Source organism: Stenella coeruleoalba (assembly GCF_951394435.1).
Source record: "Stenella coeruleoalba genome assembly, chromosome: 9".
Lineage (NCBI taxonomy): Eukaryota > Metazoa > Chordata > Mammalia > Artiodactyla > Delphinidae > Stenella > Stenella coeruleoalba.
In genome coordinates this window covers 90,272,743-90,299,359 of record NC_137155.1, presented here as the reverse complement: position 1 = coordinate 90,299,359, position 26,617 = coordinate 90,272,743, and the positions used below count along the sequence as shown (strand labels likewise).

The 26,617-nt window shown below is 35.7% G+C and overlaps 1 protein-coding gene across 3 annotated transcripts in view; it reads right to left on the bottom strand.

Annotated features, from left to right (window-relative positions):
* The window catches only part of TRIM24 (tripartite motif containing 24), a 93,481-nt gene that overhangs the window by 32,446 nt on the left and 34,418 nt on the right, over window positions 1–26,617 (bottom strand). For all 3 annotated transcript variants that reach the window (XM_079931124.1, XM_079931126.1, XM_079931125.1), the window contains exons 2-7: window positions 21,839–21,957; window positions 18,311–18,458; window positions 14,380–14,512; window positions 8,721–8,837; window positions 5,217–5,331; window positions 1,981–2,127 (exon numbers count right to left, since the gene is read on the bottom strand). In XM_079931124.1, coding sequence (XP_079787250.1) covers window positions 1,981–2,127; window positions 5,217–5,331; window positions 8,721–8,837; window positions 14,380–14,512; window positions 18,311–18,458; window positions 21,839–21,957 — 779 coding nt within the window. The remainder of the gene's footprint in view (window positions 1–1,980; window positions 2,128–5,216; window positions 5,332–8,720; window positions 8,838–14,379; window positions 14,513–18,310; window positions 18,459–21,838; window positions 21,958–26,617) is intronic.

Sequence of the window (26,617 nt, the reverse complement as noted above, 5' to 3'; positions counted from 1 at the left end):
ACAGAAGAATCCTAAGGAAATACTGTGAAAATGTTTTAAAATATATTTAAAACTGGACTTCTGAAAGGATCCTGCTATTCCAATGGGTTTGGTCTTTTACTGATTATAATTCCTATAGCAAAAAAAAATGAACTAAGAATTACAAGCTAAGCTTGAAATTTCAGGCCAGCAAGACGTTTCTTTTTAATTTTTAAGCATATAAAAGCCATCATTAAAAAAATAACCTTAGTAAACATGGCTATATTTATGAAGCATAGAAGCTCTAAAGGACAGAGTTGCATAATATAGTGACTTTCAAATTTTCTGAGGTTAAAAATCCTTCTAAATGTTTAAAAGTAATCACAAGCCTTAGCTCTGCATTCACTATAGGTAAATTATTTTACTAGCTATATCTGCTGCTAGTGATGTGATTGGGTTCCACAGACTTTTAAAAATTAAAAAACACAATTTAGTAAATCAGGAAGCTGGTAATACTGGTTGCTTATGCTTCACTGTGTTTATTTTCTCCTGTGTATAATATAGAGACCAATCTTCCTCTCTCCTATTTCAAGAGATCATTGTGCAGATTAAGTAATCCCATCTTCGAGTTTGTACTGTTTTCTTTGTCTTATAATCACAAACAAAATCATAGAATAAAATCAGAGAAACAAATTCTTAAACTGATAAGGAGATTGAATATCTGATTGTGTGAATAACATGCTTTCTTACACACATACAAATAAAAATATTAATAATGGGTCTAGTTGAAAAAAAGACAATTCTCTCATTTTCTCCTTTTATCCGTTTTGTTTGACTTACAGGAAAACATAAGTAACAGAGAAGGTATGTACTGTATAGAAGCTGTTTTTCATTAGACCAATGAAGCAGTAAAAAGGAAGAAAAAGAAAAAAAAGACTCAAGATTGACCACATCATTGATAATTATGAAAGAAAATAATCTTAAGAGTTGAATACAATTCATGATTAGGAATACTTATATAAATCAGCTTTCTAATAAGTTACTCAATATTTGAACCTAGTTTGCAGAAGTTTATCCTGAAGTGCATTTCCTTATTTCAAAATGGTCGTAGAAAATTCCTTCCACAAAACTGAGTGGGTGAACAGAAAACAGATTTGGATGTCATAATTTGATTTCAAAGTGTCAATCTCTGTGGAATCTTTAATAAAATAAGAGTAAAGCAGGAGATTTTAAGAATGCTTATGTGGTGTGACTTCCACGGCTGAATGTCTTCTAGATCCTTTGCTACTAAAGGTGGTCTACGAAGCAGCACAGCAGCATCACCTGGGAGCTCGTCAGAACCACAGAATTTGGCCTCACCCCACATCTACTGAACCACCTGATTAGTATGCAGTGACCATATTTTCAGTAGCAAGGTTCTAGACTATTCTGAAAACAGCTGAACAAATGAGAGCCACTTTTCTCTAGCAATGGGGTTGAAATACCCAGCACCATGTATCACTGACAGAGTAAACAACGCAGTACAGACAAAAGGAACACAGCCTCTGGGTTCAGGTGTCCAAGCTGAGTGGCCTTAGGCATGTTACTTAACTCTGTGCTTTGGTTTCATCGCCCATACAATGGATGGATAGGTATACCTATCTCATAAAAATGATGTGAATGTTTAAATAAATATTACATGGAAATGCTTAGGATTAGTGCCTGGCACACTACAGGTGATCAGGAAATGTTTACTCTTATCTTTATTGTTAGTATTAAGTTCAACTGCCACTAAGACAGAGAAAACTTGGAAAAGAACAAAACAGGAGGGATGATGGTAGATTAAAATTGAAGATACGCCTCAATCATGGCAATATAAGATTTTTTAAAACCAAAATATTTTGATTGATAAAAATTAGAAAAAGGTAAAAAGCATTTAAGTACAGACTAATGAACATTTCTAAATTTTAAGCATTCTAATAACTCCATTGTTTCTCTCTGTATTTTGATAGTATGTTAAATGCCATACTGAGTTTATCTTACCAGTCGCTTGCTATAAAGTAATGCTGTACTGCTGCCACTGGAAACTGCCCATTTAGAAAAATGCATGACATGTTCCAACTGTTTAGAAAGTCCAGCCACTTCCTGCTGCTGTTGCATAAGTTTCATTCGATGATCTTTTGCAAGACTCTGAAAAAAAAAAGTTTCAAAATTAGTTCTGCATGTAACATATATTTTAATGGTCATCATCAGATTACCCAATTAGAATAACCACCACCTCTAAGAACCCAGGTGATAGCAACCTATCCCTTGGTACAAAGGCTCATTCTCACTGAAGTAAAAACCGTGCCCCCAGTGCTGTAGCCACCACCAACGCCACCCTGCCTCTGCTGCCTGCCCCTTCTCTCCAAGGCCCTTGGTCTGGTTGTACATATTGTGGGATACAGGTTTCTGTTCATGCATCTTCCAGTATCCAAAGAGGTACAAAACCGTGGATTAGCTATAATACAGTAAATGCCCATTAAATTCAATACTCACAAATAAAATAGATGTACCATCCAGCAATCAAGTAAAGTTACCAGATCACATGATTTACTCAAGCACATGATTTCACCTTTTAGGCATTCTTATCCTGATTGCAACTAGTTTGTGCCAAGTTATGCCACATGGTAGACAACATTTATGCTTTGTGTATAGTAAAAAAAAAAAAAAAGGAAGCAGGCTTCCCTGGTGGCGCAGTGGTTGAGAGTCCGCCTGCCGATGCAGGGGACACAGGTTCGTGCCCCGGTCCGGGAAGATCCCACACGCCGCGGAGCGGCTGCGCCCGTGAGCCATGGCCGCTGAGCCTGCGCGTCCGGAGCCTCTGCTCCGCAACAGGAGAGGCCACAACAGTGAGAGGCCCGCGTACCGCAAAAAAAAAAGAAAATGTAAGTCAATAAAGTTGATTTAAAATAATACTGATGACGAGGTTCATCCCTAGAGATTTGGGGATGTGGTCATCTTTTGTTCCTTATCTTGATTTTTAAAGAACTCCTCAAGTGATTCTGATTTACAGTGAAGTTTGGAAAAAAAAAAGGAAGCATATAATTTTTGTCTGTTGAAAATTACCATGGGAACCAATTGATATAGTGACTAATGGTACCAATGCACTCTCAAAAAGAACTACAGAAAAGCAGACTATAGAATTTCTCTAAGGGAAGTATACAAGCAAGAACATAGGTTAGTCAAAAGTGGAAGAAAAACCCACTGAACCTGTGCTATTTTAAAGGTCTCTAACCTCAAATCTCCTTTACCTGGCAAGGAAAGGAGGAGAGAACAGGACTAGCTCTAAAAAAAAGTTTAAAAGTAAAATTGCTACACTCCAATATGGAATTATATTCTCAATAGAGAAAATGAACCTAGATCCTGGCCCTAGTTGGTTTCAAATTTGGAAAATACACATATGCTAAACTGAATTAAGTCATTGCAGTGACTATCAGTGGCTTTGTCGTATCTAATTTTAAGTCCAGAGATAATTTACTTATTAGGCTATTTCTGACCTCTGTAAAAACTAAGCGTTACTTTGGACACATTCTAGAAAGAACAGAAATTCTGTTGACTTTTAGGGATGTTGCAAATTGAGAATCAGAAGCCCAAGTTTCTTGGTCTTCTATAGTAACAAACTATTTGGGTCTGGAGTCTTAGTAAATACTGACTACATTTATTCGCCTTAAAGAAGGATTCTGTGAACCAGGAGACTGGGTATGAAGACTGAAAAGCATTTTTAAAAGGTGCTGCAAAAATTATAAGTTAAGGGTTTCCCTGGTGGCGCAGTGGTTGAGAGTCTGCCTGCCGATGCAGGGGACGTGGGTTTGTGCCCCGACCTGGGAGGATCCCACATGCCACAGAGCGGCTGGGCCCGTGAGCCATGGCCGCTGAGCCTGCGTGTCTGGAGCCTGTGCTCCGCAACGGGAGAGGCCACAGCAGAGAGAGGCCCGCGTACCGCAAAAAAAAAAGAAAATGTAAGTCAATAAAGTTGATTTAAAATAATACTGATGACGAGGTTCATCCCTAGAGATTTGGGGATGTGGTCATCTTTTGTTCCTTATCTTGATTTTTAAAGAACTCCTCAAGTGATTCTGATTTACAGTGAAGTTTGGAAACAGCCACAGCAATGTGTGCACTATTCATCTCTGAGAAGCAAATCTATGTGACATTTGATTTTAAGCAGAGCTTTGAAATCTTTTAAAATAGTTTAAATGCTTCTATCTAAAAAAAAAACCCAACCAAACAAAAAAAACACGCCACCGCCCGCCCCCCAGAACCTTGAAAACACAGTTACTGTAAATGTATTCCTCCTAGCCGAATACTTTTTCACTAAGTATTTGTTTCCAAGAGGAGAGAGAATTATTTTGGTCTTTGTTTCCTGTATGATTGATAAACCATGGGAATGACCATGCTTTCCCAGGAGGAAGAGAACCTTCTGACAAAGACCTTATAATTTTGTCAACTATAAAATAAAGATGTTGAACTAAATTTTTTCTATGAGGCTTTTTTTAAAATCTCCGAACATCAGGATTCTTTTATTCTCTTCTTAATTTGCTTCTCTACTGTTAAATTCTTTTTGCACCAATACATTAAATGGATACCAAAATATCATGCAATTAATATTATGTTAAGATACCATGTAGAAGTTGTAACCTCATGTTATTTGAGTCAAACACTGACTCTGGATCTTGACCTTCATGAATATAAGAAAGCTGATGAAGTTAGTAATATTTTTCTTACCTGCAGTGACAAACAACTATCTTAAGTGCCTTGAGCACCTCTCCCTGAGTACTGCTTTCACAGTTAGGACTGCTGAGGGCAGGAGGCACATCCTTTTACCTAATTTCTCGTAAGGTTAAATGTATATATTTGAGAACTAAATATAACTAACTTAATGTAACTTTCTGAAAAACTTTGCTCAATTGCACTCCTCTGGTGACCCAAAGCTGTCAATTCAATGGATCTCTAAAAAGATTCATCTCTTTACATCTCTTTAATATTTACTAAGCTCCTCCTTCAAGCAAGGCATTATACTTTGTGCTCTGAAGTAAACAATAAGGATTAAGACATTCCTACTGTATCATAAAGCCGTAAACTGTCAGATACAAGGTAGAGCCTGAGAATGGAGAAAAATATTACTGAATCAAATGTAAACAATTATACAAAAAAGGCTGTGATTTCAAATTCACAAATACATGAGAAAATACTACGGTAAATCACTACAACATACTGTCCCATTAACAGTAACTTACCTCAAGCTGATGCAGTAGAGCTTTTCCTTTTTTATTTATTTCTACCATCAATGTAAATATGGCAACTTTAATATCCTGTTCCACCTGCTTCTGATTTTGATTTACTTCAATTATCCTGAAAATTAAACAAAAGGGGGAAGTCTAAAATCTAAGGCAGAAGATTTGTTTTACAGTATGTAATATTGATTTTCTAATCCCTAAATTAGACCAAAAGGTTTTCAGCTCTTAAACGCTCAGCTTTTTCTAAGGGTCCTTCAGTTTAAATAGACTTTCTTGAAGATGAGATAGCAGAAATATTAATTCTTCCAAAAGACATAGTCAATTCAATCTTAAAATCAAAATGTATAAAACTGCAAGAGAATGAACACATCTTAAGAAAACATTATTTGGAAAGATTATGACACCTGGAAAAATTCTCAGCCTAAAAGGTTGGACAAAAAAAATGATTTATAAACAAGATAAGGAAAACCAGGACTGAATGAGTTCTACTGTATTCACTGCAACTAAGAAGTAGAAAAGCTTAAATGTGTCACTATTATCTTAGTCATCTGAACTGTTACCTATTCATTATATCTGAATAAAAGCAGAAAGACAATAATAGTAGTTTGCTACTTTTAATAGCACATTTGTCTTGAAATAAGCAGCCAAATAACTATATGTTTTTATCAACCAGCATATACATTTTTTCCTTTGATTAGAGAAAATGGGAATGCTATTTTCATGGAGATCAAGATGGATAGGAAAAAAAATACATAGCATTATACCAGAATATCTTATAAAAGCAGAAATAGAATAATGAGGCATCCACCATCAAACATTCTGAGATAAACAAAAAGCTTTATTTCTAAGGTAGATAGCTAGTGGGAAGCAGCCGCATGGCACAGGGATATCGGCTCGGTGCTTTGTGACCGCCTGGAGGGGTGGGATAGGGAGAGTGGGAGGGAGGGAGACGCAAGAGGGAAGAGATATGGGAACATATGTATATGTATAACTGATTCACTTTGTTATAAAGCAGAAACTAACACACCATTGTAAAGCAATTATACCCCAATAAAGATGTTAAAAAAAAAAAAAAGCTTTATTTCTTCTGCCTGCTTATCTTCCAAAACTTAAGATGAAAAGGGCAGGGATTTTATTCTCTGTTGGAAATTCTTTTTTTTTTTTAATTATAGTTGATTTACAACATTGTATTAGTTTCAGGTGGACAGCAAAGTGATTCAGTTATACATACATATATATATATTCTTTTTCAGATTATTTTCCCTTATACGTTATTACAAAATATTGCGTATAATTTCCCTGTGCTATACAGTAGGTCCTTGTTGGTTACCTATTTTATATATAGTAGTGTGTAAATGTTAATCCCAAACTCTTAATTTATCACCCCCCCACCAACGTTGGAAATTCTTCAAGATAATTATTTGATATCAATATTGGCTAGAGGATCAAGGAAACCAGATAGGTCTAGGAAGCAAACAACCTCAAAAAAAAAAAAAAACCCAACAAAACAAAACAAAACAAAAAACCCAACTAATTTAAATCCTCATGATGGTAGAACAGGATGAAAAAAGGACAAGTAATGCCATGTTTGCACATGCATAAAGATGAATTAATAGCAAAGTCAGTCCAGTAAATTTAATCCTTCTATAATCAGGTAGCTATAAAGATACAAAGAATTAGCACCTAATCCAAAGAGTCTTTAATTTTTACAATTCAAAAACTAAAATCCTTCCACACCATAATGTATTATTTTGTAAAAAGAGCATAAACTACTACTACTAAAAAAAAAAAAAAAAGGTAAAAAAATATTTGGAAAATTCACACTATGTGATTTTAAGACTTACTATAAAAAGCTCTAGTCATGAAGAAAGTGGGGTATTAGCAAGAAAGAAAAGCACAATGGAAAGAGAGTCCAAAATAATCTCACACATATATGGTCAACTGATTTTCAACAAAGGTACCAAGGCAGTTTAATAGCAACAGGATAATCTTTTCAACAAACAGAACAAGTGTTGGAACAAATGAATATCCGTATGTTAAAAAAAAAAAAGAGTAAACTCTGGTCCATAGGTCATACCATATACACAGTGAAAGAGTAAGAAAAAAGTCAAAAGGGTGAATTTCATCAACAGTGGATCGTTTACATAAAATTAGTTATTTTACAATTACTACTGTTTGCCACTAGATGGTAGAGATTATCTACCCTTATCATTCCATAAATATTCATTATATATTTTCAATTACTCAGATACAAAATTTTAAACCCACCAATTACATCAATTTGGCAAAAATACAGTACTGTTATTAGAATACGACAAAGGAAATAGTATTTGGTCAACTACAGTTCTCATGTGAAAGAGAAAGATAAAATGAAATGAGAGCTGATAACAAAAGAATAATAGAAACTAAAAGACGCACAACAGAGCTTTTATTATCACAATGTATAATAGATGTAATAATAACACCAGGGAGTCAAGAAAAGGTTAAATTATGTTTAAAATCTCCATTAAGGAAAGCAGGTAAGCCAAGGAATTCCTTGGAAAAAAGTACCAAATGCCCCACCCTAGCCATGTTGAAAAATGATGAGTAACAGATTGTGACAACTGATCTTAAGGAAGATGAACTACAAAAAGGCTGATATACTTTTCCCTATGAACAACATTCAAAGCCCCTGCAAGGCCTCTCTTATTCAGGCTCTTTCTAATAAGTATTTCTTTATCTATTTAAGCAGTGACATGTTACTTTCATGTGCAAAACAACAAAAGAAAGGGAACATGGGATTTCACAGGTGTTGTAAAATGTCAGCATGTGCCTCAAATGGGATGCAAAGGGGGGTACTAGGCAAACTCCCTCCTCCCCACAGAGGTCAATGGTTTGCTCTCCAATCACCGAATTTTAGGACATGAGCCTTTGGACAGTTGATGATTTACTCCCTTGGAGGACAAACAGTATAACAAACAATATGTAGAAGCTGTTTAAGTACTGTATCTGACAAGGAGTAAAAGGTATGTGAAACAGTTTAACAAGCCCAGTCTCCTGGTGTTCTATGATCTCTGCCTCACTGCAGTTAAAAGCTGACAGCTCAGGGGAGGCATCTCTAAGTCTAGCAATGCTTAAAATAGCAATTATGTATCTAATTAAGTGTTAAAATATTTTACAGTACTATAAAAATAGTTTTGTTTTTAAATCCTGGCATTTCTTGGATAATTGGAAAACACAAAATAATTAAAAATTATTAATACTTACCTGATAAATGAGCTGTTATTAAAAGTAGCTTATTACCATAATAGTTTTGAAATTTCATGGCTGAAAAGAATACTTTCCAAACTTCCCAGAAATCCAAAGTTTCTGGAAAAGCCTTATCAACTATGTGTTATTAGACCCATCTGACAGCTTACTTGGATGTACTTCACCATGAGTTAAGTAAAATGTCTGTTCTTAGAGTTAATATACTTAACACATTATATACAGATGATTTAAGTAATACCATAAATATAAATTTACCTGTTTTGGATCTGATTTCCTGTGAATTTTATGTATTTTGTTTTTTCCATCAGTTTGGTGATTAGTGTATCTATGATCACTTTCTGATTCTGAAAAGCTTCTTCTATAAATTGATATCTGAAAAAATAATAAGCAACTTATTTCACACAAATGTCTGTCTAAAATGAGGAAAAGCCCCAAAGCAAACAAATAACTAATAGGAAACTATTTATGAGTATAAAGGATATAAATAATAATCTTTTTAAAATACCAAATATATCCACAGAAGGCAGGTCCACCCCACCACAAATTCTCTCTTAAAAAGGAAGGAGTCTTTACAGATATTAATCATGGACACTCTATTTTTTTAATTTCTATTTTTTAAATAAATAAATTTATTTATTTATTTTTGGCTGTGTTGGGTCTTCATTGCTGTGTGCGGGCTTTCTCTAGTTGTGGCGAGCGGGGGGCCACTCTTCGTTGCGGTGTGCGGGCTTCTCATTGTGGTGGCTTCTCTTGTTGCATCTAGGCGTGTGGGCTTTGGTACTTATGGCGTGCAGGCTCAACAGTTGCGGCGCACAGGCTTAGTTGCTCCGCAGCATGTGGGATCTTCCCGTACCAGGGCTCGAACCCATGTCCCCTGCACTGGTAGGCGGATTCTTAACCACTGCGCCACCAGGTAAGTCCATGGACACTCTTTAAATAATTTTTAAAATCTGAGAAAAACACATTCAATCATTCAGTTTTACAAGCTTAACAGGCTCCCTTGGTGGACCCGGCAAAAAGTAATCATAGATAAATATCTATGTAGATTTATTAACTATTTTGCAATTTCATAATTATGAAAGTTTGATGCTTTGTAAACAAATATTTTGAAGATCACTTTTAAATAACAGGTTTAAATATACTTTTCAATATTCATTGTGCTACAGGTCACAAATAACAAATATTGCATGCTTTTAATAAATGGGGGGAAGTGAGGTGATGGGGGTAAAACTCCTGATGTTATGCCTTGCGTGTGACAAAGCTTCAAGCAACAATATCATAAAATACCTAAATTAAAAAAAAATTGACTTGAAAGTTAAGGTAACAACCTCTGACAAACTATGTAAGATGACTCTAAAGGAGCTCTAGAGAAACAGATGATGTGTAAGATACATAAAAAGAGTTTTATTAAAAGTTTTTCATAAAATGCACAAAATACATTATTTCACATAATGTGATTTAAAAGTGTGAGTGTAATTAAATCAGTAAGTATTATACGTAGGGTTGCCAGAGTTAGAAAGAAGGGGGAACACACAGTTAATAATATTTCTATTGGATTTCTTTTGTACATAATCATATCGTTTGTAAATACTGACATTTAAAATTCTTTCTTAGGTCAAGTTTTTTTTATCTTAGTAAACTTTTTTTTGTTATACACTCTTTGGGACCCTAATACAATGTAATTATTAAATGAAATGATCAAACTGGTCGTCTTTATTTAGGTTTATCCTAAACTCAATGCAAAAAATTTACAATATTCCATTATGATGTTTTCTAGCTCTTTTCATAGATAATCTTTATCAGGTTTGAGAAATTTTCTTTTATTCCTAGTTTGCTAAGATTGTATATCATGGATATACATTTTTTCTTGACTGTTTCTTCTGCCTCTGTGGAGATGGTCATATAATTTTTCCTTTAGTCTTTTAACAGGACGAATTACATTAATGATTTTCAAAGGTAAAATGAACTTTGTATTCCTATAATAAGGCTAACTTAGTTGTGATTCTATTATCCAAAAATCACAATGCTCCTGGACTTGGTTTCCTAATGTATTTCTTAGAAATTTTAAGTTCATTTCATGGGTAAGACTGGTTTGTAATTTTCGATTTTGATTTCTCATAAAACAAGTTGGAGAGAATTCATTCTTTACTGTTCTATGGACAAGACTGTATAGGAAAAGCATTATTTTAACCTTACCTATTTTGTAGATTCATCAGTGAAATCATTTGGGTCTGTAGTTTTCTTTGTGGGATTTACACTAAAATAAAGGACTGTTCTGATTCTCTATTTTATATTGTGCTAGTTTTGGTAAGTGTATTTTCTAAGAATTATCCCACTTCATGTAAAAGTTTTCAAATCTATTGACAAAAAACCTTTTTATATTTTTAAATGCCTGTAGAAAATGTGGTGATGCCCCCCCTTTCACTCCTGGCATTGGTTTTTTGAGTCTGTTTTCTTTTTAATCATTCATAAAGAGATTTGTTAATCTTTTGAAAGATCCAATTTTTGGCTTTGATTCTGCATTGTGTTTATTGCATCCTTTTTGCTACTTACTTTGGGTTTAATTTGCTGCTTTTTCTAACTTGAGATAAATGTTTAGGACATTTACTTTTTATCCTTAATATCTAATATATGCATTAGCGATATATATTTTCCTCTAATCGTGGCTTTAGCAGGATATGTCAAGGATAGTATTTTCACTATCACTCAGATAAAAATATTTTCTAATATTCATTGGAATTTCTTCTTTGATGCTTTAAATTTATTTTTACCTGCTTATCTTTGAAATAATTTCAAAGTTAGATTTGCAATAGCACAGAGATCTCACGTATACCTTTACAAAGATTTTCAAATATTTCCTCAGCAAAGTCCTTTAACTCCTTAATAATTAGTATGCATTTCCTAAAAACAAGGACATTCTATTACGTAACCCCAGTATAATTACTAAATACAGGAAAACTGACATTGAGATAATACTTTCATCTAATCTACAGACCATTCTCCAATTATGTGATTTGTCTCAATAATGTCCTCTATATCATTTCCCCTCTCTAGTCCAGGATACAGTCCAGGATCATACCTCATTGTGTTTTGATATGAATTACATTTCTTCATTTTCAAATATATGGAGATTTTTCTCATTTATTATTGTTTTCTAGATTGACTGCATTGAGTTTACACAAGAATTTATATGATTTCGATCTTCTGAAATATAAAACTGCCCTGGCATATGGTTAATTGATTTTTTCCTTTTTTATGTTTGGAAATAATGTTTATCATTGGGTGCAGTGTCCTTAATGTCCATGAGGTCATTTTGCTAATTGTGTTTTTTGATTCTTACTGAAATATCCTTACTGAGTTTTAGTCTGCTTGTTTTGCCAATTACTGAGAGAAATATGTTAAATTTCCCACTATGTGGATTTGTCTCTGCCTTTTTTCTTTATATTTTGTAAGGCTATGAGGAATATAAATTTAGAACTATTATATCTTTTAGACAGAAAGAGCCTTTTATTGTTATAAAGTTTCTCTCTTTATCTCAAACAATGTACTTCGATATACCAGCTTACCTTTGATTAGCGTTTGTATGGCATAGCTTTTCTCATCATTCTTTTTATATACTTAGGTTTTAGATGTTTCTCTCACAAAAAGCAAGTAGCAGATTCTCTATTTGCTTTCTTATCCAGCCTAGAATCTTTTAATTTGGAACATTTTATCCATTCACGTTTATTATAATTACAAATATATTTGGAGATACACCAACTTATCAAGTCTTATTAAATCCCATTTGTTCTTTGTTCCTATTCTCTTTTTTGGCCTGTGTTTAGACTAATTGTTAATTTTTCTACTTTCTCTCTCTGTTATCTTGATAATCATATTGACTTTTACTATTCGTTTAGTGACTACTCTATGCATTAAAAAATGCAGATCTTAACTTATCATCTAAGAATAACTTGTAGTTTAGTACCTTCTTCCTAAGCAATGCATGAACCTTAGAACATGAACTCCATATCCTCCTAACATATCTGTGTGATATTTAACACACACATGACACACCAAGACATTACTGTGTAAGTCAACATTTATTTAGATTTACTCATACTTATCATTTCAGCCGTTCTTTCCATCATGTATCACCTACCGTTTTTCTTCTGCCTAATGTATGCTTTTGTGAGTGCTTACTGGGGATAACTTCTCCCAGTTTATTTTGTCTGAAAACGTCTTTCTTATAAACCTTCATTTCTGAAGATTATGTTCACTGGGTATAGAATTTTAGTTTTATAGTATTTTCTTTTTGCACTTCAAAAATATTACTTTATTTTTTAATTATCCTGCTGGGGAGTTATGGGGCTTCTTGAATATGGGCTAGATGTCTTTCTTCAGTATTACAAAGTTCTAAGCCATTATATTCTGCCCTCAAATGTTGCTTCCTTCCCATTCTTCTCTCTCTTTCTTGGACCTCAATTACACCTTGTGTTACATCTTCTCGATCCCTCTTCCATTTTCCATCTTTCTGTTTATTATACTTCATTTTGATGTTTTCTTAATTTTCTCCCAGTTCATTAATTCTCATTTCCTGGCATGTCAGACCTGCTCTTAAACCCTCTATTGAGTTAATTTCAGTTACTGTAATGTAAGTTCTAGACATTGTTCACATTGTCTTATCTCCTAGCATATTTGGTTATTTCTAATTGTGTGCTGAACCATTTTGTAAAACTCATTATTAAATAAATCTGAGGTCTAGGATGATGTTTTCTTCCTCCAGGGAGAATTTACATTTTATTCTAACAGGTAACTTGGGGCACAAGCAATAAGATTTCAATTTAATCCAACTTTGGGTACTGAGAAGATCTGATTCTGCACTTTAGTTCCAGTGAGGAACTGTAATATTTACTAGCTCATTCATCTTTACCATAATAGAGTAGACTTTCAGAATCCCAACTCAAGGCAAGAAGAAGCCTTTAACCCCTGTGACCCTGAACTCCAATCCCTGTCTTTCAGCCCTGTGAGTATATTAAAAGCACCCCTCAACCTCTAGGCAAATGCTTCCAAGGGGAAAAAAGCCTGTACCATTCTCTATCCCCATTCCAACCCAATCCTGGTCCAATAATTCTTTATTACCAAGCTCTAAAAATATCTTATCAATGATTTCTGTATTTTGTCCATGTTTTCTAGTTACCCTCACTGGTATGGCTGGTGCAAATTACCTAGTCTGCCATTATTGGAAGACCTTTTTCAACCAATTATATCTGTATCAGTTTATCAGAATCTTACTGTTTAATTCAGTTGTTGCTAATTCAAATGCCTATGGAGGACAGGTTTAAAAGTAAGCTTTGGTAGGAACTATGACGAATTAGAAGAGCATGCCCATCCTAAAGACGACTAAAGTCAATTCCAGTCAAATACTGACATGAAAGTATTGAATATATGGGACCTAGGGCTAAAACAGATTCAATTTTCTTAAAAAACAAAACAAAAAAACCCAGAAAACAAAAAACAAAACCAAAGCCAGAGATCTAAATGTTTTTTTAAAACGTAAAATCTTATTTACAACGCTGGCAACTAATTCCATATAGTTTAAAAAAGTGCGTCAGCCAGTGGTTCTCAGCTAGGGTGATTTTGCTGCCTAGGGCACTTGGCAACGTCTAGAGACATTTTTTGATTGTCACAACTGGGAGAATCCTACTGGAATCTAGTAAACGGAGGTCAAAGGTGCAGTTAAACACCATACAATGTACCAGATAGCCCCCACAACAAAGGCAGCAGCACCAAAGTTGAAAAATCTTGAACTAGGCCAACATACTAATGGCCAAACAAAACATTATTTGCAGACGGCCGTTTGGCTGGGGCGCCAGCAGTCGTCTAGTCCTCATAAAGCTGTATTATAAATCTATGTATGTAGGAAAGATGCAGGTACCTGTGCTCTTTATGTTCTAATAACTGGCAGTCCCGACATGTCAGTTTGTCACATGTTTCACAGTAAAGTTTCAGCTGTTCCTTCTTATGAAAAGGACAAAACACTGGTCGCTGACTGGTCACACCAACTGCCTCTGTAGAGACAATGGGAGGCAAAAGAAGAAAATTAACATAACTGAATAGTAAATAATTATTAGATTGTTCATTTAAATTAAAGTCCATTGAGATATAAAGGAGCTACAGTTTCACTGACACCACCATTACCAGCAGGTTTTACAGATAATAAAATATTAAGTATTTTTTGCATTTCTGGAGGAAAAGATAAATGAGCTTTCCACTTTTCAGTGTAAAAATTAAAATTAATTCAGGAGAAAAAGGAAGTGTGTAGCTAAAAAGATGTTTTATGAAATTAAAAAATCTTAATAGCCCAGTTAAGCAAACGGAACCAACTGGAATGTTTTGTATTCCAAATGTGGGAGTTTTTTTTTTTAATGCAAAGCAGAAAAATCTAATAAAAATGTATAAAAGAGGTGGTGGAAAAATTATTTCTCCACTTTTGCAAAATTCCTAACAGAGGATACCCATTAACACAGAGATAATCATAAAGTTTACACTATTACACTGTAGTCATCCACATAACTTCTTAATAGTTATCTAGAGTGGAGATAAAACTGGGCAATGCTTATGCTACAATGTTAAATAGAAAAATTACAATACAAATAAATACAATGCCTGATTAAACAATACCAAGGTAAGCTGAGAGGAATTAAAAATAAAATTAATGAACTAAAAAATATATTGAGGGTAATTAGATAAATTTAGGGATAAAAACAAAAAGGTAAACTACTATTTAGTCATATCAAAAAGGGAAAAATATATAAAATTCTGAACAAAAAAAGGAAAACAACCAGATAGAGAAAATTAGCAATGTATTAAAAGAATACTAAAAGCACAACACATCAAGACCAAATGGAATTAATTCCAGCAAAGCAAAAATGGTTCAACATTACTATTGTCATAGCTCCCTGCACCCTTCTCCTTGAGGTTCATATCATCTGGGCATCACAGTAGATGATGGGTGACCATACATCCTTAGTTGGCTTGGGACATCCTGGTTTGTACCTGCTCTTCAGGAATAATTATTTATAGAGCTTCTGATTTAGATAATTATGACATCATGTCATCCCTTTATAGACTTCCTTTATTTATGAAGAATTTCAATCCTGACTCATAGTCATCCTCCTAGCCCTTAGTCTCATCATCATCCTGGATGATTCGGAAGTCCACAGAGAGTACCACATAAAGACAAGCCTCTCAGACTTTTTCATCTCTAGAGACTTGTACTTCATTTTAGCTACTTATTCCATTTCATACACACCATGGTCCCACCCTAGATTTATTGTCCATTACTATTCCATTTCTATAATCATAAATTCAAATATCCCACTCTAATAACTTCTACTTTCTAACTTCCCAATTCTTAGTTAAACTACTCTCACTGTACCTCACTGATATTTCTAGTCCCTAACCATTTATTTCGCCCTATCAACTGACACTGTCAACTTCACTTTCTTTATACAGTTAAAATCCCCAAATTCTTCATGTCAACACATGCCTATATCCGCATCTCTTATCCTGTGGAACTTCTAGAATGTTGGTCCGGCTAAACCCCAACCCTAAATAGTTCAATTCTTCTCTATAACTATATCAGACTGCCGAGGACTGATAGAGGAAGTTTTAAGGACTATACCAAATGTAACCTTGATGCTACCAAGCAATCCTATTTCCAAAGCTAGAGCTCTCTTTCAACTGGAGTTATTTCAAATATCCTCCATATTTCTTACCTTTCAGTCCTATTTCCTCTGCTCTCTTTTTCAATAGATGGCTGACTTTACAGAAAAACAGAAGTCTTTCTAGAACTAATCTATTAAATTTACCTGAGTATATACCTGGCCTTTTCTCTTTTGTGTCTCTTCTTCATCAGTGTTCTCAGAAATTATATCCCCCTTTTCCTGTGTCTCAAGACTCCTAGCCTCATCTCTTACTTCTCCTCTTCTTGCATCTTACTCTCCAGCTACACTCAATGTTCCCCCTCTGGAAATTTGTGCATGTGCTTCAGTTTTCCCCACCCTTCTCATTTATGTGATGAACTTCCATTCATCCTTGAAGTCCCAGATGTGGCCTTCAATGTAAATCCCCAAATCTGAGTTTGATACTCCTTTCATGTGCTCCTACAGAACTTATGAGGCTAAACTATGATTGCTAATTTGTTCACAGTCTTCATCATACTAATAACTCCTGGAGGGTAGGAAGTACCTATCTTATTCACTTTTTCATCTCTTTAATCTAGCAAAGTTCCTGGAATATAGAACAGGCATACAAACACTGGTTGACTCAATAAATAAAAAGCAGTGGATTAATTTTTAAACAGAAATATACTAATGAGCCATAAAAATCAACAAAATGCTGATAAATATTACAACATGGATAAAACCTGAAAACACTACTGTGGTAAGTGAAATAAGCCAAACATTGAGGGACAAATACCCTATGACTCCACTTGTATGAAATATCTAGAATAAGCAAATTCACTGAGACAGATAGTAGATTAGAGGTCAGCAGGGAATGGTGAGGAGAGGGGAATGGGCAGTTATTATGTATTGGGTACAGTTTCTTTTGGAAGGGCTAAAAAAGTTTTGGAAATGGTGGTGATGGTTGCCTAATACTTTGAATACAATTAGTGCCAATGATTTATACACTTAAAAATGGTTAGAATGTCAGATTTTAAGTTACACATATTTTACTGTAAAAAAAATGTTATTAGTGAACTTTACATTATAAGCATAAGCAACACAATAAGAACCCAGAAACCACAATTAAATACATAAAAAGCAAAACTTCTTTGGTTATCTATACAACAAATATCATGAAACAGGTTTACTATAAGAATATCAGAGAGAAAAGAGTTGTAAAACTTTTTTTAAGCCCACCCCTTATCATCTTAAAAATAAGAGACAAGAGAGAATATAAGTTTTTAAAAATTCTTTAATTTTTATTGGAATATAGTTGCTTTACAATGTTGTGTTCGTTTCTACTGTACAGCAAAATGTGTCATGTATACATATATCCCCTCTTGTTTGGATTTCCTTCCCATTTAGGTCACTATAGTACATTAAGTAGAGTTCCCTGTGCTATACAGTATGTTCTCGTTGGTTGCCTATTTTATACATATTATCAATAGTGTATATAGAAAATAAGTTTTTGTTTTTTTTTGCAGTACGCTGGCCTCCCACTGTTGTGGCCTCTCCCGTTGCGGAGCACAGGCTCCGGACGTGCACCCTCCGCGGCATGTGGGATCTTCCCAGACCGGGGCATGAACCTGCGTCCCCTGCATCAGCAGGCAGACTCTCAACCACTGTGCCACCAGGGAAGCCCCGAAAATAAGTGTTAAAGGCAACTTTTTCACATGTTGTACATTCATACCAAATTAAGGCATTTATAGGAGAAGGAGGGTTGTGAGTATAAAGCAGAATTCTGTATCTATTCATACTGACCAACATTGACAAGTATTCAAATTCAGCCATAATACAGACTTCCTTGTAGTAAAAGACAAGAGTATATTTAATGCTTATGAGTGTATCAAAACAAGTTAGTAGGGCTTCCCTGGTGGCGCAGTGGTTGAGAGTCCGCCTGCCGATGCAGGGGACATGGGTTTGTGCCCCGGTCCGGGAAGATCCCACATGCCGCAGAGCGGCTGGGCCCGTGAGCCATGGCAGCTGAGCCTGAGCGTCCGGAGCCTGTGCTCCGCAACGGGAGAGGCCACAGCAGTGAGAGGCCCACGTACCGCAAGAAAAAAAAAAAACAAGTTAGCATGGGAAAGAATGACTTGGGAGGGATAGAGAAAAAATGAAATTTAAAAATTAATTTATTACCTGGAGATACTTCCTCTTTCTGTCTCACAGTGTGGTCTTTTGTGAATTTCACCCTTTGATGAGCTCTGATGCATGTCTTGCAGAGCCATTCAACACACTCTACACAAAACCCATTAGCTTCTGCATTGTCCTCACAGCTTGTACATACCTAATAAAAGAAACGAAAAAAAAAAAAAAGAAAGAAACGTCACGTCAATTTTTGAGAATAAAGAAAAGGTGGTCACATGACTAATCATACATAAATGATATACCAACTATACTTGACTCTATCAGTTATCTTCTTAACAGTGTTCATAAATTTAAACTGACACTATGTTTTCAATTATAAACATATGAAATGGAAATATAAGGACATTACCCTTAGTTCAATATATCAAATATTCTAGGCACTATGCTAACTGCTGAGGATATAACCATCAGAAAAAGCAAACACAATCCTTGCCCTTATGACATCCAGTCTCCTAGATGAAATGTAGGTTCAAATCCCAGTTCCCCTACTTACTGGATAAGTAGTCTTGGACAGGTTACTCAGAATGCTCATCTTTAAAATAAGGGTAATAACATAAATTTTACTGAGTGGTTGTAAAGATGAATTTTACTGAGTGGTTGTGAGGAAGTCAAACATTACTGAAACAATAATACTAATACATAACTACAAATTGAGAAGTGCCATAAAGGAAAAAGTATGAGAAGCTAGAAGAACATATGATGGGGGAAAGTAATCTGTTTTTAGTGGGGTTGAATGGTTGGGGAAAATGAGAGGAGAGATTACCCAGGCAAAGCTTTCTCTAAAGAGATCATATTTGCACCAAGATAAGAAAGTTGAGTCATCAATTACTGATGAAAGCTTTCTAGGCAGAGAGAACAGCATGTACCAAAGCCTCCAGCAAGAACATGGCAGGTTCAAAGAAGTGACAGAAAGCCAGTAGGACTCAAGTGGAGAGATCAAGGGGAAAACTGGCAACAGAAGGAGCTGGTGGCAAGGCAGGGGCCAGATCAAGAAGGATCATGTGACAATTTTGGTCTTGGTCTCAGAAGTCTCCTAAAAGCTTTTAAGTAAGTAAGTGACATGGCCAGATGTGCATTTTTAAAATCACTGTCCCTGCAATGTAGAGAAGAGATTAGAAAAAGGGCAAGTGCTTCTGCACAGAGATAGGTAGGAGCCCTTTGCAGTGGTAGAAGTGGAGATGAACGAAGGAGATTTGGGAAGTAAAACTGACTGGTTTGGAGGACGCACTGGCTATGAAATGAAGAAGAGATAGCACCTTTTTTTCCAGCTTATATAACTGTGTAGATGGTGGCACTATTCTCTGAGAACAGGTATTAAGGTTACACAACACATAAGCAGTCCTCATGATATCATTTGTGGATGGGAAAAAATTTTTCCCCTCAGTCAGTGGTTTACATTAGCCAAATTCCAAATACCTGGATAATATTTCCATAAACCAAAACCTGCCCTTTCTCAGTTCTTGTCTTCTACCTGTCTAACATCTTTTGATGCCACTGACTCTTACTTCCTAGAAGTCATCTGGATTCCTTAACCCTTCCAGATTCTCTTATCTCCCAGATTGCCTCTCTGGACCCCACCACTACTCTTTCTCCTCTGATTCTGTAGATTTTTGTTAGGTCTAGGGATTGGTCTCACCTACTCCCTCGGCTTCAACTATCACCTCTATAAGTATGTCACCTAAAACTTAATCTCCACATTATGCGGCAAAAGGACTATGGGATTTCTATACATAATGTTAAGGAAGGACCTCTAGTATAAAAAGTAAAAGTAAAAAAGCAAAGTGTTAAAGCATCTCATACCACTGCTTATCTAGGAAAGATGCGGATGGGATGGGATGACGTATTTGCTTAAATCTTAAAAATAACATAAAATCACTTAGATTATAAAATAATATTAAAAGTGTAAGGATAAAACATAAAAGAAATTAAATGGTTAGCCATAAGGTAGAGAAAAAATAAGGTAGAGGGGTAGGTGAGATGGAGATAGAAGTTTGAGTTCTCTGAATATACTCTGTTTCATAGATTTTATTTTGGAACCAGTATATGAATGTTCTATATGTAGTTAAACAAATTTCAAATTAAAAAAAAAACTAAAGCCCTAAACAAAACCCTAAACAAAAGCAAAATGAAACTAATGCACCTGCCTATCAAGTGGGTGGCTTAACCATACAGAGAAGAATTACTTATTTCAAGTAACTTTAAAACATGATGATTTGACTGAATATCTCCAGTACATACATATAGTAATTATTGTCTTCTTGTTTTGTTTTGACAGAGATAATGCTATAATCTCCATTTTCAGTACCAATTCTATTCTTCTATACTCTTACTCTGCAAGGCTCAATTATGCTTAATGAGCTGGCTCCACATTAGATTCTAGCAATAGGTGGTGCTGGAGGAAGACTGCAATGCCAGAGGAAAAAGGGACTTGATCGTCTTAGTTGGCTTCCTATTTGCTTGAGTTTTCTGTGAACATCTACAATGCTAGATTCAACTTCAAAATGTCAATATATACTTGTTGTATTTTCCCTTCCTCTCTTTTTAAAATAGAAAGTATCTGTTAAATCATTCTCCTGAAAGTCCTAGGAAAATGACCAACTCAATGGTGATGAGCACCCCTAGTATCCATATTGTGCTCTCTAAATACCATTTCAGACTAAAAGGAACCAAGGCTCCTAGGCGAACCAACCACCTGCTGGTTCCAGGTGTAGAACAGAAAATGAACAATATCTTGTCAAAACAGAAAGCAAGGGAGATAACAGTGACACTGCGATTGTATCAGAAGGGTTCGGGAATCCTCACTGCCAAGATGGCACAAATTGAGCACCAATAAGGATAACTACAACACATTTTATGTTAAAAATCCATGAGTTCATAACAATAAACACACATACACACCATTCATTAGTCACCTCTGAAGAATGCTAAGAAACTAAGTCACTACTCTAATAATTAGCAACTAAAGGGAAAGAATCAAGCATTTAACCACCTTTCCTGTATAACCTAAGACTAGAAGAAGGAAGCTTTTTTTCTCTTCCAGTTGAGAAATAAAGAGGAATGACAGAATGAAAATGTCACCATTTTTCAAAGTCCTAATGAAATATGGAATTTTGGCAGTGCTCATTAACGCCATTAACATCAGGAAAAAGACAACCAGACATCATAAGCTTCCTGCTTGAAATACACACAGACATATGGATGGAAGTATTCTTATGAAACAGCCTCTACATTTTTATCACCAGTTTACACAAAATACGGGAGACAGGGAAGCATGTTAAATGACTTAAGGAGAGGTCAGCAGAATTCACAATAAGGTTAACTCTACTGGACCAACAACCCAGTTTATCCAGCAAATATGTTAAAAGGAAGGAAAAAGAAAGCCAAGCAAGGTGAAGGGGGCATCTGAAATTAATTAAAAGATATGTTTGAGACAAACCTACCAAATGCATGGTAAGTTCTCCAGCATTTCAGGCTGCCTCATTAAGAGGAGGCAAAAGATTCAAGACTTAATACACTTACCTGATTAGACTTTTCTACTGTACTGCTGGGAACCTCAGTAGTGTCCTTCACAAAAAAATTATCTATGATGTGTCTCTCGGCACATTCTTGGCTGCAAACTGGACATCGAATGACTCCCACTAGGAAAGACAAAATTGTGTTCTAAGTTGTTTTTGGTTAAATTCAAGTATAACTGACATAACATTAAAATTAGTTTAAGGTGTACAATGTAATGATTTGATATTTGTATATATCACAAAATGATCACCACAAAAATTCAGTTAACATCTGTCACCATGAACAATTACAACTTTTTTTTTCTGGTGGTGAGAACTTTTAAGATCCACTCCTCTAGCTACTTTCAAATATACAATATAGTATTCCTAACTATAGTCACCATGCTGTACATTACATCCCCATTTTATAACTGGAAATTTCTACCTTTTGCCCCTTTTCACCCATTTCGCCCCACCCCCACCCCCACTTCAGGCAACCACCAATTCTGTTCTTTATATCCATGAGCTCACATTCTAAGTTTTAATACAAACATACTGAGTCCTAACCCAACACATCTCATCCAAACTGTGAATGGAATGTCCACTCTCTTCAAATTCATACCTATTACTTAACACAAAGCAATTCAATTTATGTATATATAGGGGTTTTAGATGCATGTGTGCACCCACACATGTGTGTATACATGTGGTGTGTATGTGTATATGTCCCACACTAGTATATTAAATGATGAATGAATGCTCATAATTTTAAATGAGATAACCTTCCAAATAAATATCCTTTTGACTATTCTTTTTATTGTTTAGCAACTTCTCTCACAGTGTTTTTCAAATAGAGATGTGCAGAATCATATGGAGACTTTAAAAGAATGAGAGTTCTGGTTCTCTCTGGACCTATGGAATCAGGATTTCTGAAAGTGGAACACAGACATACCCATTTTGTTTATGTTTGTTTTTGTTTTGAATCTCGATTCAGAAACACCAATCTGCTTCCTTTAACAGGTGCAAATAGCGTTCCTTTTGGGTGGGGGGGCGTGACTCTTTCATAGTGATTGGTAAAACAATAAATAATTAATAATTGTGAATGAATTAAAATCTAAATTTTTGATTAAATTAAAAAAATTAATATAAACTTGATGCAGTAATTTGTACCAAGGAGACTGCAGTAAGGTCCCCAGATACATTTTTTTCAAAACGAAATGCATAAGAATGAACACAAAGTAATCCAAAGGTCAATTTCATTTGTATATACAAGCAATAAACAAACATTTTAATTAAAAAAACTATTTTACAATAGCAACAAAGAAAAGTACTTAGTAGTAAATTTTTTTAAATGTATAAGGCCATTGTGTAGAAAAATGTTAAGCTATATTTAGAATCATTAAAAAAAAATCTAAGTAATGAAAACACCATGTTCTTGATGGTAAAGATGCCAGTTCTCCCCAGACATGTCTATACATTCAATGCAGTTTTTAATAATAATACCAACAGGGATTGCAGTAGAGTTTTGACAAGCTGGGGGAACATGTCTAACAAATAAGACAGTAAACATATAAAGCTATGGTCATTAAGATGGTGTGATATTTATGAAAGGATAAACAAAAATGGAACAGAATATACATACCAGAAACACAAGACAGATGTGGCACTAGAAATTGGTGGAAAAGGGGTGCTATAGTTTGCTACAGTGGGAGAAGGATGAAATCAGATCTCTCCTTAATTCAAACAATAATTCTCCAAGTGGGGAAAGCAGGGTGGGTGGGGTGGTGGGATGAACCGGGAGATTGGGATGGACATACATACACTAATATGTATAAAATAGATAACTGGTAAGAAACTGTTGTATAAAAAAATAAAATTAAATTTAAAAAAATTCTTTTGGATAGGATAGATTAAGAACTTTAAAACTTTCAAGAGGAAATACAGGAGAGTATCTGTGTAACCTTAGAGTTGGAATAAATTTCTCAATCAAGAAACAAAGAGCAATGGGCGTCCCTGGTGGCGCAGTGGTTGAGAGTCCGCCTGCTGATGCAGGGGACACAGGTTCGTGCCCTGGTCCGGGAAGATCCCACATGCCACGGAGCGGCTGGGCCCGTGAGCCATGGCCGCTGAGGCTGCATGTCAGGAGCCTGTGCTCCGCAAAGGGAGAGGCCACAACAGTGAGAGGCCCGTGTACCGCAAAAGAAAAAAAAGAAAGAAACAAAGAAACAAAGAGCAAGGGCATAAGAGAAAGATGAGTAAGTTCAGTAAAGTTAAGAACTACAGTTGCACAAAAGATTACCATGAAGAAAGTGAGAAGATAAGCCCCTGATTGGGAGAAGATATACCTGACACACAGCACTGACAAGAAATTAGTAATTAAAATCTGTAAAAATGTGACAATGCATTTCACAAAATAGAAAGATTGAGTAAACATGTTTTTCCTTATTCCAGATAAGTACAGCTAAAGATTCTAGACAGCCTACATAAAACTGAGAAAGGTAGACAGGAGGCAGACTGTCTAGAGACCTCAGGACCCAAGGAATGACAACGGTGAGTTCACTGGGTTTTCTTTTAGCCTCATATATGCCAAAATAGGTGCTCATGAAGCTACCATCTCAGAAATATCAACAGGTGTAAACAAAGAAAAGTCCACAAAAGCCCGTTCCCTCTATCCAGAGGACAGGAAAAGGGCAGCCTGGCAAGAAAGAAAACTACTCCAGCAAAACACCACAGAAAAAAATGTGCTTCCTCTCCCACCAACAAAGACCCAAGGGGAAGCCTAGACTTCTACCCTGGCCAGGCAGAAACCAGGTGCCCCAACCATCTCCTGCTGGCTGTCAGAGAAGCCTGGTGGGGAGTTAGGGCTTTGGTCCTCACTGGGTGGTAATGAGGCCCCAGCAGTGTCAGTGGAGACTATGTGAGGAGCCTGAGCTTGTAACTCCAGGACAGTAATGAGGTACCCCTCCACCTCCATGCTGAAGGGTAGTGGAAAGTCTGGACTTTTATCGCTATTTACCAGTAACCTCCCTCGCCCCTATATCCCCACTCCTTAGATGTGTCAATGAAGAACACATGGGAAGCAGTAAGTAGGCACCCATACCCCTACTAGCCAGGGAGGTATCAACAGAGGCCTGGTGGGAGCATCAACTTCCACACCATTGACCAGTAAGGAGGAGGGCCTCTCTCTCAGGATATCAAAAGATGCAGCAAGGGGAACTCAGACTTCAACCTTTACCTCACACGAGGCAGGAAATAATAAATATACGAGCAGAAGTGAATGAAATTGAAAACTGAAAAGTCAATTCAACAAAAAGCTCGTTATTCAAAAAGGTCAATAAAATTAACAAACCTCCAGCAAGACTGACAAAGACAAAGGAGAAGACACAACTTACCAAACATAAAGAATAAAAATGGGGATATCACTATAGACCATATAGACAGCAAAAGAATGACAGAGAAATATTAATACTACTCACACAAAATGACAATATAAGTAAAATGGACCAATTCCTCAAAAGGCACAAACAAATATGAAATAATTTGAACAGCCTTTTAACTACATGGAAATCGGCTCTAAACAAAATGAAATACTAACAAACATGTATATTACTTGTATGCTGAAAACTACAAAATTAAGAAATCAAAAAAGATCTAAATATATGGAGAGACAACGTTCATGGATAGAGATAACTAATGTAGTAAAGAGGTCAATTCTTAATGTGATCTACCAGTTTAACAGAATTCCTAATACAAACCCAACAAAATTTTTTTGTAGATATAGACAATATTGTTTTAATATTTATATTAAAAGGCAAATGAAGGACTTCCCTGTGGCACAGTGGTTAAGAATCTGCCTGCCAATGCAGGGGACACGGGTTCGATCCTTGGTCTGCGGAGCAACTAAGCCTATGTGCCACAACTGCTAAGCCCACAGGTCACAACTACTGAAGCCTGCGCGCTCTAGGCCCTCATGCCGCAACTACTGAGCCTGCATGCCTAGAGCACGTGCTCCACAACAAAAGAAGCCACCGTAATGAGAAGCCCGCACACCACAATGAAGAGTAGCACCTGCTCGCTGTAACTAGAGAAAGCCCATGCGCAGCAACAAAGACCCAAGCAGCAACAAAGACCCAACGCAGCCATAAATAAATAAATAGCAAATGCATTATAATAGCTGAATCGATAATGGAAAGAAGAATAAAGTGGAGGAATCACTCTATCCAATTTCAAGGCTTATATAGCAACAGTAATCAGGAATGCCTGTTATTGACCAAAGAATAGACACACAGATGAATGAAATAGAATAGAGACCTGAAACAGACCTATACAAGTAGGGCCAACTGATTTCTGACAGAGGTGCAAAAGCATCTTTATACTGATTAAGTCCAAAATGCTGATGAGAGATATACTGTGTTCATGGATTGGAAGACTCATCACAGTAAAGATGTCTATTCTCCCCAAATTGATCTATAGGCTAGTGTATTCCTATCAAAATCCTAGCTAGATCTCTTTGTAAATACAGACAAGATTATTCCAAGATTTATGTGGAAAAGGAAAGGAACTAGCATAGCTAAAGCAAGTCCGGAAAAAGAAAAATATCGTGAGAAGACTCACTATCCAATCTTAAGACTTACATATAGTGAGTTAGACAGGGTAGTATTGGCAGTATACATGCACAGATGAATGGAACAGAATACAGCACCCAGAAATACACCCACACAAGTAAGCCCAGCTGATTTTGGACAAAAAGTATGAGAATGATTCATTGGAAGAAGGAAAGACTTTTCAACAAATTGCTGAAACA